Source organism: Mycteria americana, chromosome 7 (genome assembly GCF_035582795.1).
Source record: "Mycteria americana isolate JAX WOST 10 ecotype Jacksonville Zoo and Gardens chromosome 7, USCA_MyAme_1.0, whole genome shotgun sequence".
Classification (NCBI taxonomy): domain Eukaryota; kingdom Metazoa; phylum Chordata; class Aves; order Ciconiiformes; family Ciconiidae; genus Mycteria; species Mycteria americana.
In genome coordinates, this window is record NC_134371.1 from 63,956,333 (window position 1) to 63,968,832 (window position 12,500).

Here is a 12,500-nt window from a genome sequence, read left to right on the forward strand (position 1 = left end):
TAAGTTTGATGTTTAATTTGCATGAGGCTAGGCACCACAAAAAATCTGAGCAAAAAGATTAGAGCAGAATTTTGTGGCTTGCAGAGATTCTTTACTGTTGAGAAGATGTCATGAGATCCTTGAGCAAATGGTGCTTTAGAAATATCAGATACTGTAGCAATACAATGCAATCCATACTGTAGCAATTAGCAATGCAATCTATACAATCAATGGGGTAATATACACTTCCTTGATTAGGAGCTTACTGGGTAATGCCTGCTGCTGAGAGATGTATTGCAGAAAATCTTATCAGAGAGCAAGGAAGTGAGAAAGCCTGCCGCGCTGACACAAAATAAGTCTTACTAAGGCAAACACTGCCTTATTCCTGAGTGAGTCATAGTTTGGGTTTTCACCCTTTGAGAGATTTCTCATCTCAACTGAGAAAAGTTCTCTGCACTTATCCAAACCTACAAGAAGTCATCATGGAAGAATTAAAAAAAAAAATTAAAATCTAAATGCAATTGCATTCTATGAAGAAAAATAATCTGTGTTTTTTGTTGAAGACAAGGACAAGGCCCTGAGCAACCTGACACTAGTGTCAAAGTTTGCTCTGCTTTGCACAGGGGATGGATGACATGACCTTCTGAGGTCCCTTCAAAACTAAATTATTCTATGATTCTAAAATGAACAAAATTCCTTCGAGCCAGTGTTTTTCATTTGAACAGCATCCATGCAAAGTAAGATAAACAATTAATCATTCATTGTCATGCCAGACAGAGGCCAAGCATGTTTCATACACATACCCTTCCCTGGCACTCTCCAACGGTGACTGATGGTGATGTGGACTGGAAAGGGTAGAGTCGAGTGGATGGTGTCTTGAAGGGATGTCATGGGGAGGCGGCAATATACCTGGTGAGGGACCGTTATGGTTAGCGCTGGAACCACTGTACATGCCTGTGAACACACATCATTTTGCAAAATAAAATAAGCAAGGAAAGAAGCATCCAAGTCAGTCCTGGAGAGCCCCCAACTCCTTCCCTATCCCCCACCTGACCCTGAGACACAAACGCACAGCAGCCCACATCTGTTGGGGGAGTCATACTGCCAGGGGGAGTCACCTACTCAGAGCCCCAGTACGTTAGCGAATACTGCTCTGCTTGGAACAGCACTCAAAGCTGTATCAAGGGATTTTGACAGGTGTGTGTCTCCCCTCCAGCCCTCTCAGGTGGTCCATTTCTTCCTTGCTGTGACTGCAGACCTGTAAGCACTCCTCCTAGCAGGTGGCAGGACTTCGCAGGACTCTCACGCTGCCTTCACCATACTTCTGAGTGAGAACTCACAGTGCTCATTGTTTGCAGAACGATGGAGCTCATACTGACAGCAGAGTGGTACATGATACCTTACCAACATCACATTAGACACTGAACTCAGAGCACTTGTTTGTGTAAGGGGGACCAGGATTTGGGCTTTTTTCATTGTTCATTTAAAACTTTTACATTTGACTTTCGATTACTATGCTCCTGGACATCCTCGACCATTTAAAAATATCACATATTGATACAAATTAAACTGCAATAAATTAAATGTGAAGAGGAGTGAGGAGAAATTTTTAATGAGACCATGAAAACAAAAGGTTTACTAGTACACAGAGGTACTGAAGGACTGTTGATGTTCCATTTTTTTTTAGGACTCTGGCTACTCTCCTCTACCATGGCACCAATAGTCAAGTGTCTATCATGCCCTCAAGCACATACTTTGCTGAGGAAGCTTTGTCCAGGACTCTTGGATTAAGATGCTGGGATTAAGTTTTTTTCTTATAGTCTCCCTTCTAAAGAGTAAGCCATGCACTAAGACAGTCTAGGCTATCTAGGGGTCAGGACCTTGGCACCGACTTTTGGTGTGAAGGCTGCACTGAGGGCAGGCGTCTGCAATGCGGGGAGATTGCAGAAGTGCTTGCTGCCTGGCCTTATGAACACAGTTTGCAAATGCCACCCTATGGCAGGGGAAAAAAGGAGTGGCTCCTAGTAAGCGCAATTCTTTGAAAAGTCTAGTCCTTCTTTTCTCAGTTGCTCTGCCCTTCTCTTCCTCTTCTTAAAGTTTGCCTACAACACATCTCCCAGAGTTTTGGCCCACCAGGGCATGCCTCCCAGGGAATCTGCACACAGAGGAGGACTAGAGCAGCCACTCACATTGTATTCTGAGGGCTGTGGGGAGCAAATGAAGTTTGCCAGCTCCCGCAGTGTCCGGCCATACAGCACAGAAGACCCCACACCCCCTCTGAGGCCTCGTTTCTTTGCCTTCTCTCCTCCTGTTGCATTCACCTTTCCTCTCCCACTCATTGTGTGCAGAGCTACACATTCAGGAAGACAGAGCTGTGTGTCAGCTATGCTTGGACGTGTCCCATTGTCACTGACAGGGTTCTGGATGGCACTCCTCCCAAACCCTCGCAGTGACACGGAACAAGCAGAAAGCATCATGAAAATCTGGAGCCATGGGGAATGTGTGACAGCCCTCTGGGCGGGTAAGACACGTCTGAATGTCAGCATCTGTTTCTGTGCGATTGAAAAGCAGAACCACTAAGGCAAGATTCCAGCCACCTTTGTCAGGGACTTCAGATGAGTCAAAAACCTCTCACGAACAATGAGTCCTCAGCTGTTGACAGATCTAAAGCAACAAAAATGAACCACATCATCTCTGTCTCCCACTAGACAGAACATTTGTCAACCAGCCAGTGAAACCAACTTGCTTTCTGCACTGAAAGCCAGACAGAGGGGGCTTTAAGAAGTCAGATGTTCCCAGGTGATGCTACGATTTATTTGTGAAAGCCCCTTCTGATAACAGTGAGTCAGTAGCTAGGATGCTACATTGTGAAAATGCCGCTTTTCTGCTGGTGGCTTCAGTCCATTTTATAATACAATAGTTTCCACTTCCCCCAAATCCTTACTGTTCATACATTCATTATCAGGCTTGGAAGATGAGCCAAATACCAATTTGACCTTGACTGTACAGTGTCATTTCACACTTCAGCTCTATTTCCTGCAACACGCAGTTCAGGTATGTTGGCAGCACAGCCTGGAGGAAACTGCTGAACCTAAAAAGAGATGTTTATGCTCTCTAAGGCTAGCAGACTATTACTGGCCCCTGTCAATAACTCACCAAAAAAGCCCAAAACCCCTCAAAAGGCAGTTTTAACAGTGTGGTGGCCAGTAAACAGACTCAAATGTTTTATCTTACAGTCCCACCCCTGAAGAGTTCATGAATGTTTAAGAGGTCTCTCCTGGCCCCTTCCATACTGTCTCAGCTGCTGAGGATAGTTCAACTCTTTGCTTGAGGTGGACCAGAAAGCAGAGTAGCAGCGTACCTACAATCAACTTGCCCCTCTAGAGAAGCAAGAAAATGTAAAAAAACCACCCCCTACGCCCATATGTCCAGGAGACGAGTCCTGCATGATCCCATGCACTCAAACCTACCCCATTAGAAAAGCAAGTGAAACCAGAATCCCCGTCACCCCGAGTTTCTGCCATGACCAACCACTATGCAGAGGAGTTTACCCAGCTGTGGAACTACTAGGGTGGACACCCACTGCCCACTCTTGGGCTTGAAAACATGTATTGCTGTGGATGTCCTCTCCTATTAAAGTAGGGCTTCTTCCATCCACCCTGAGTTTATCCATCTTTTGACTTACTGATCACATCTTCTCTGGAAAAGGCCCCTGCTTGGAGCATATGTGTGCTGAGGCTTGTAGGGTTTGTTCATCAGTGAGTTTTCCTTTTCCTACATCTTTATTTACCACAACGCCCTCACTCACGCTCTGTTTGACACGTGGCATCTCTTGTCGCCCCGATCCCCCTTCACACCGCAGCTTGTGCTGCCTCACCCCAGAAGCCACTGGCTCCCCTCGCACTGACACCCCCTCTCCATGGCATTGCGAGATCGGCAGCCCACCGCAACATCGGCTGAAGCATGTCAGGGTAAACCCAGCTGTCCCCGTATCCTCTGTGACACTTTGACGAATGTGGCAATATACGTGTGCTGCCTGCTGCCAAGCAGCATGTGTCACAGCTGAGCCCTGCCTGCCTCTCCCGCAGTGGGAACACTAATTTTGGGTGCCACTCTCTGGTATCCAGCTGCCAGTATTCATGAAACTTGTCAGAACGCAATTATCTCTGAGGCGTTTGTCAAATGTGGTTGAGCTTGGCTAATGGATTTAAAAAAATACTGTGGGGAAGGGGACTGACACACATGTGGACAGAGAGGCGAGCAAGATGATGACATAAGCCTTGCTTCCTAAGGAAATGAGACTAAACCCAGAATCCTGATTTGTACAGCGTGTATCCCTCAGACACAGGGCTAGTGGGAGGAACGGGGGGAGCTGCAAGGCTGCTCTGGCATCAGACACAGCGATGTGTGCTCCTGGGCCTGGTGGCGAGGCTCTGAGACTGCACAGCCTACCGTTTGGATGAGGGCTGCATCCGCCCCTGAAGCTTCTGGATAGTGAGAAAGCCGAAACACGAGCCAACGTAGACAAAGAATCGACCCTATTGTTCACTTGCTTCGCTTGCATGGGGTGTCTGCCTGTAATTAAGAGTACTTCGAGGGCCATGTGGCGCACACAATGGAAGATGGGATTTACTACGACATTCTATGTGAGTCTGCAATGAGACATTAGTCATTTCTTTTGAGTCACTGAGAACCAAATTGGTACTTATTTAAAGTTAAAAGCTATTTATCTTACACAGTGCAAAACAAGGGCACTCCAACAGAACATTAACTTTACTTCCTGAAGAGGGACAGACCTTTCTTTGGTCATGGGCACTGTGCAGGGTGTACTATACTAGGCACTATGAATGCTATCAGCCATTTATGCTGCTACCGGAATTAATTTTGACTATAAAAAGTTTTGATATGCATATTTTTATTCCAGACTTAAGACACGCAAAGTTTGGAGCTGCTGTCACACTGATTCCGTGACTACCTAATGGTATGTTCTTGGGTGTTAAGCCCAAAGACGGTGCTTTTAGAAGGAAATACTGGCAGGGGCAGTTTATCAGGAAACAGAGAGAGTGAACTGCCTTGTTCAGGGAAGCAGGAGGTATCTGCTGATATGAGGGTGTATAAGGTCCTTCCCACTGCCAAGCCCAAACGGAAAGGAAGAGTTGTTTGAGGGGAGAGAAGTGCTGTCTTTGCTGCGTGGATCCCTTTCCCAGGAAACCAGGTGCCTCTACAATGGAAGAAGTCAAGGGGGCAAGAGCAGGTGCTATTCCAGCCTCAGTATAATCTTCAATACTTCTAAAATGTCACTTTTTTACAGTTTTTCTTCCTTTTTTTCAGCAGCGAGCTATAATATTCTGAGTACCTGAAGTCACACAGAAGCCTTTGGAGATGTTATGAATGACTACTCCTGCAAGTGCAACCCACTTCAGGACAGTGCACCTTGGGCCTCTTCACGCATTGACCATCTTCGCTTGTAAATATATGTCATCAATCAATAGTTTAAATGGCTTGGCCTTTAACCTTAACATCTGTTGCCAAAACAGTACTCTGAGCATCTGTGACTACCAGCTTTCCCCTGCCCCCCAGCTTTATGCTGAGACCAGAAAAATAATAATAAAACATGCCCAGAGAAAATGCCTGAGTGGAATTAACTAAATGGAGACACTTCCTTTGCAGGGACAGTGATACAAGTTCTTGGGCACAGCCAGAGTTGAATGTGTGCGGCCATGAAGCATCTTAGTTATGAGAGGGAAAAAGGAGGAAGATGGAAGCAAACAATGGGTTCCTCTGAGTGCAAAACATTCTTTTGTTCACTATCTTACCCAGTCCTAAGCACAAACCTGCTTTGAAGTCGGGCACAAGGGATGGGAGCTTTTTAAATATTTCATTTTTTCTGTGATCGGCTTTCATCCCTGACATATTTAAAATGTGTTTTAACTCGGAGAAAGACAAAACTGAAACTCTCCAGGAATCCAAGTGATCCCTAAAGCCCAGAGCTCTGCACATTAATAATGTGGTTTCTTTGGAAAAGAAAAAAAAAAGGGGGGGGGGGAAACCCCCCAAACTCAAAACAAAAACCCAAACCATGAACATTTTCATATTTTCAAGCGGAATCAAGAGGACATCATATACTGTATTTATCCATATATATCCTATATAGAGTATTATAGCTGCTTTCTCCAGAAATATTACCTCTGCTTATTTGAAAGAGCAAATGTGCAATCATTGCAGACTATAGGTGGCAGCAGGAATGTCCTTATGCTTTAATTCTGTAAGGATCAGCACTTTAGCTTATATGCCCTAAATAATGACAGAGGAACAGTTTTGCCTATGGAATTGTACTACACATAGTATGAAGCAACTTCTGTTTCACTGTAAAACAATCTTTCAAGTCTTGATTTATTTTCCCTAGCACTTTTTCATGCTGTGCACGTGACGGGGTCTCATATGGGGTGACCCGATGGAAGCATCAGAGAAGATTTACTAGGTTGATTTACTAGGTTTTTTACAACATCCTGGTGATGGATTGATATAATCAGTGAAGGAATCGTATCAGAGAAAGCTAGTATTATTGATAGATAAAATCCTTAATTTCACAAGAGGTTCTCAGAAATGACACTGAGAGGTAAGGGATGGTCTGTTTATCTCTAAGCTAATAACTTTTTTCCCATTTTATTGTTGTCACTTGAAATCTGAGGCTGTTTCTGAGGTTCTTAAGTGCAGCCTGTTCTGAGGGAAATGTCACTGGTCTTTCCTGTCTGGAAAGCGAGAAGCTAAGCCGTGCTTCAGCTATGCTGGACTGTCAGGGGTGGAGAGCAGAGGCCACGTGATACCCTCACAGATATTAAGAGTGCAGATGACAAAGGCAGAGAATGGAAATAACCCCCTCAAGTCCCTCCAGCTTTCTGCCACTTTTCGAGGAGCCACATATGAACCGTGAGTGAAGACTTCCAGGGGAACAATGTTAGAATGAGGGGTTATTTCCCTTTCTAGTCCATTCTGTTCACCAGTTACATTCCAACATTTTAGTGCAACTTGAACTAGAAAGGAGAATAGGAGATGTCAAGCAGGATGCATTTTTTGTTTCTATTTTTAAGATTTGGAGTGAGGAAAAAAAGCAGGAGATTCTTGCCTCAGTAATTTTTAGTAATTTATTACTTTGCTCTTACAAAGCAAAATATATTAATAAAGTGCACCAGTCTTCCTTTGGTGCAGGGGAACTAGCACCAGGAGTTTTTGTTTTCTCATCCCAGTTTACCATTGGATTTCTCTAAGCCTCAGCAGAAACAAGCTACGGTTTGTCTTGAAAGCTCTTACTCAGTTGCTAAATCAATTTAAAACATATTTAGTAATACCAAGTCAAGCCTCTCCTCCACAGTGGAACTGAAAGAGGAGAAAGTGCATCTTAAATCAAGATAGATTAATTTAGCTCTAAGCTAAACAATTTTATGAATAATTTTGGATATTAATAGCACTGAACATTTTTTAATATTGACCAAGTTTTAAAGTAAAGTCTTTAAAAATGGCATCCCTGCCTTTTTGTGTCTCACCTTGGCTCTGCTCTGCAATCTGACGACTTCCTCCTATGAAGAAAGGCCGAGAGAGTTGGGGTTGTTCACCCTGGAGAAGAGAAGGCTCCAGGGAGACCTTATTGCAGCCTTTTGGTACTTAAAGGGGGCTTATAAGAAAGACGGGGACAAACTTCTTAGCAGGGCCTGTTGCGATAGGACAAGGGGTAATGGTTTTAAACTAAAAGAGATTCAGACTAGATAGAAGGAAGAAATTTTTTACAATGAGGGTGGAGAAACACTGGAGCAGGTTGCCCAGAGAGGTGGTAGATGCCCCATCCCTGGAAACATTCAAGGTCAGGTTGGATGGGGCTCTGAGCAACCTGATCTGGTTGAAGATGTCCCTGCTCATTGCAGGGGGGTTGGATGAGATGGCCTTTAAAGGTCCCTTCCAACTGAAACCATTCTATGATTCTATGATTCAAACTGTCCTTCACTCTTAGGCATAGTATGCGGTATACCAGACTCCACATTCCTGCCCCAAAATTAGGAATAGTCTGTCCAAAACTGGGTTTAGTATGTATTATTATTTAAACAACTATAGAATGAAAAAGTGATTAATATCTGCTACATCTTTTTTCTGGAGACTCTCTCCAGACCGTACAAAGTACTAGATATAAAATGTTGCCATATATCCATCCCATTTCTAATACACAGCTGCCATTAAAAAATGAGTAAGATATTGGGAAGCGTCTGGAACATGACAGAGGATGATACAAGAAAACGCGACAATGACGGCTTATAAATCAAGTGAATGGCATAATCTGGAATTTCGTGGGTAGTACTGGTTATCCCATACCAAAATGGATATTGCAGAGTTAGAGAAGTTTCAAAGGCAGTAACATGAATTGTTCTCCAAAAGTAGGTTCCACCAAAGCAGACCAAGTAAAAGTCTATGTTCATATTTTCCTCATCGAACATAGTCTGAAAGTTGCACATGCAAAATTAATCAAGGAAAATAATTTTTCAAAAAAGCGTGGGCTTTGCAACTCACTGATACATCATGTTGCTGAAGCCAAGAATAAAATGAATATGAAAATTAGAAAAAGGGCTAAATAGTTATATGGACAGAAAGATATTTGAGACTGAAAACAGCTAAGTGAAAGGTTGCCCACTCTGATCTCTAGAATCAGCGGAGGTATATGGGTGCCCTCACAGGGTGAGGCAGATTACAATTAAACTGCTGGCCTTTGAGAGTTCCTCTTTCTCTCTGCTGGCTAAACAAAGAACCTGCGATTGCTACATCCCTGATTCAGGATCCTCTGCTGAGGTTCAAAAATTGCGAATCTAGATCTTACTTTCAGCAGAAGGGAATGGAAGCATCTTTTTCTCTTCCTATAAAATGTATAGAACAGTCTAAGGTCCCTGAAAGGGGTCAGCTCTTGTTCAAACCACAAGAAAGAAAGAAAAGACAGACAAGAAGGAATGAAAGAAAGATTAAATACTAGAAAAGATAATTAAAACAACATGTTTGACATTTCAAATTCAAGCTTTTGCTCCATTCATGCATCACCATATTATTTGTTATAATCACACAGTGCATGATAATACACAGCCTCATCAACTTTTCTGCAGCTCCTGAAGAGCTGGAAAACCTTATTGCTACATGCCTTTGTCTTTGCTAGAGCACTCATTTGGCTTTAGCAAAGCTCATGCACCTGCATTCTGCTGAAGCCAAGGCAAACTTTTTAAAAGAGAACAAATGGATAGAGGCTGACTTTCAGCAGGGCTGCTACCTCCTTCTTGTGAAATTAATAGGAGCTATTTGGCTGACTAACTCTGAAAAAAAAAGTCAGGCCTTAGCAAACAACTCACAAAATTATTTCATTTTATTTGTTGGCTTGTTTTCTTTTTTTCCAATCTTCCATAGTGGCAAATCAGACCCGTAAGCTTTTCTGTTTTAAATCCTCTATTATATGACATATTTAGCACCATATTTATTAGAAGTATTCTTACCTGTAATTAAGTCATGATGACCTACAGATCTACCACATTTCCCATCCAAAATGTGTTGTGAAGATGTGTGGAGTTGCTGTATAGCTAAGCATTCACTTAGTACATCTTGTTCGATATCAGTACATGAATTTAGCTACAAGAGGAGGATAAAACAAACATTTTATTTCAGAGTAAACCAAATGACTTCTAATTAAATTCATATGTCTCTTTGCTTAAAGATTATGTATAGAAGGAAGGAACAAAATGTCATTCTTAGGAACTTGGTGTAATTAAGGATGTATCTATTACTTGGTATTTTTAATTAGAGACAATTTTGGTTTTCTTAAGCACACAAGTCTGCTAATCTTAAATCAACAACAGTTTGTTTCAGAAAATAATGTACCCTGTGTTTCTTCAAACCTTCCTGAGTAATTTAACTGCATATTTTCAGGCTTTCTGTAGTTTCTTGGGTTCTGTGGCAAAAGGATTGCATCACCTTGTAGCTGTGACACTTGGAAAGACATTTGATAGGGAAGGAAAAGTGTTTGTGCTTATCAGATTAGAACTGGTGGAATAATATGCTGTCAGTAATGTGTAAGAGGTATCACCGATATGTCAGCTGTTCTCCATGTAAATTAATGCTCTGGCGAAAGTGTCTGAAGCAAACTCTTGAAAACCACAATGTCGATCATATTAAAAACAGCAGGAGAGGAGAATTAAGAAAGAAAAGCATTTCTAATTCTCTTTCAAACATGCTGATGTTGCCAAGCTTTTGTCATAATATAGTGCTCACATTACACAAACAGCCATCATATTCTATAGCCATTAATAAATAGTTATTGTCTTTACGTTTACAGTTTTGCATACCGATCTCCCTTGGGTTTGGTTATTCTAAATAAAAGGTCCAGGCAAACCTATTTAGAATTCTGCTATACAGCCATTTGTTGGTTCAAGATAAACATCTAACATTTGGATCACGAAGTGCATCTGCAGCCAATTACATTTAAACTACTACTAACTTAACAGCTAACTTTCTCCTATTTTGTCCTTGTAAAGCCTTTCAGAACAACCAAATATTACCACTGCAGTCATCTCCTAGGCTATGAACTAAATATTCAGGATTCCTTTGATGTAAGTCTAAGCTCAGGCATTTTGTTTTATATCAGAGATGGCACATTTTGGTAGCATATTTCAACCACGACATGTGGGCAGAGCAGCCTGTTAATTTTTCTTTCTTGGCTAAGTAATTTCCACTCAGAACTCCTGGGAAGCTGATACCAACAGACAACTGCCTTTGCCGAGTTATAACCAAAAATGAGCAAGTGAGTATAAACAGTCTTTTCCCCTTTATTCCGAAGTAGATTGTCACTGTTTCAGTAACACTGAGATTTACTTAGTTGTGAAAGGGATTTTTTTTCCTATAATATGTTTAAGTGAAATATTTGGGAGGGTTTATTATTTCTTTATGAGTCAGATTTGCTTTGGTCCCTTTTAAGAGAGCTTGATCAAAATGCACTTTAAATCTGCTGCTTTTTCAGATGCCTTTTAAGTTCAGGGAAAAAAGACACAGGATCAAGTATTCCTAAAGTTATCATGGATAAACAAGACAGGAAATCTGAAGATGATTTCAAACCACTGGAGGAGTGCAGATTTAGATTGGTCTACCAAATAAGGTGTGGGAGGCAAGGAACTAACATTATTTTAAGATAGACTTGATAAGTCTATGGGAGAGTATGTATATGCATGCAGGAAAATTCCTCAAGCTAGGAGATTAAGAGATATGAAACCCTGGATATTTGATGTCTTGGTACATCCAAGCAGCCTGAGTTTGCAATTTGTGTGTACCGCATTTGTACTGTACTGATTCTATGCTTAAGGCCTCCCGGTGCTTATGCATTAAGTGCTTTGTGCCCCTTAATGCAAAGTTTGGATTTAGGGGTTTTTTTTCCCACCTTCCTCCGTAGAACTGGAAATAGGCCTTAGCAGGTGACAGGGTATAACAGTGGGGACTGTTCCTTTGTCCAGATGTAAAGGATGTTAACACGTTAATGCATTCAGCCCAGTAGACAGAGCTGAACACATGATACCCATGTTTGGTATTAGGAAATAATTCCCTCCTTCCTTCCCCCACGAAGTATGTCAGCAACCACAGGAAGGAAAGATGGGGGGGGTGTCTCTCCGTCTCTCCTTTGGAATAGGGAGCATGGTTGCTTTCCACAATCAAGTGTTTCTTGACTGACTATTTGAAATAGTGTGCACAGCTCTGGACACTGATGTTCTAGAAACTGTTACTCAGATGGCATGCACCTGACACAGAGAAGGGTTACAGGAAGAACTGGGGGACAGACAACTGTCCTAGGAAAGGGGACCCTAAGTTCAGATTGGTGAATCTAGCCAAGTGAAAACTGTAGGGGATATAATTCATGCTGAGAAGTAGCAGGAAGGAAGGGGTGTAAGACAGGGGGCATGGCTGACACAAGGACAAATCAGGATGAACTCATCCCAGTTGTATTCAAGCAGGAAAATTAGGCCTTTTTGACATCCATCTCACTCCTCCATGGCTCATCCCAAATTCTACAACTAAGATCACCTGGGTTCTGCTATTGTCTCTTCTCTCCACACGTTCCTCTCTTAGCTCTCCAGTACTTCTAGTTCTTACCTTTGACATTTTTCCAAACTAGCTGCTCCCTAGCTCTATCTTGCCAGGCTGTCATTTCTGCTCTGTCCTCCATCCTTTAAACATGCCTTGCTGTCTCATCCATGATGCTCTTGGCAGTGGCGAGGCAGCTGGGGGAAGATGTCATTGCTGCTTATTGAACTAATTGTAATTGCTTGCTAAGGCTTGCATTCCCCTCCACTCCTGGGCCTGAAGTATGCTCATGGTCTGTTCCGTCACAGACCAGCTCTGTGGGGTCCCAATCATCTTTTTACAAACTGTGTGTACAAATGTGTAATAAACAAGTCCCTGATCCTGGGCTGTGGTGCCCGTAAGCATCCCCGTTTAATAATGAATTCAGGATTTAG

At 42.4% G+C, this 12,500-nt stretch overlaps 1 protein-coding gene across 5 annotated transcripts in view; it reads right to left on the reverse strand.

Annotated features, from left to right (window-relative positions):
• GLIS1 (GLIS family zinc finger 1) overlaps positions 1-12,500 on the reverse strand; it is a 205,492-nt gene that overhangs the window by 25,918 nt on the left and 167,074 nt on the right. For 4 of the 5 annotated variants that reach the window (XM_075508797.1, XM_075508795.1, XM_075508798.1 and 1 more), the window contains exons 7-8: positions 9,498-9,630; positions 783-933 (exon numbers count right to left, since the gene is read on the reverse strand). In XM_075508797.1, coding sequence (XP_075364912.1) covers positions 783-933; positions 9,498-9,630 — 284 coding nt within the window. The remainder of the gene's footprint in view (positions 1-782; positions 934-9,497; positions 9,631-12,500) is intronic. The other variant, XM_075508796.1, reaches the window with a different exon arrangement.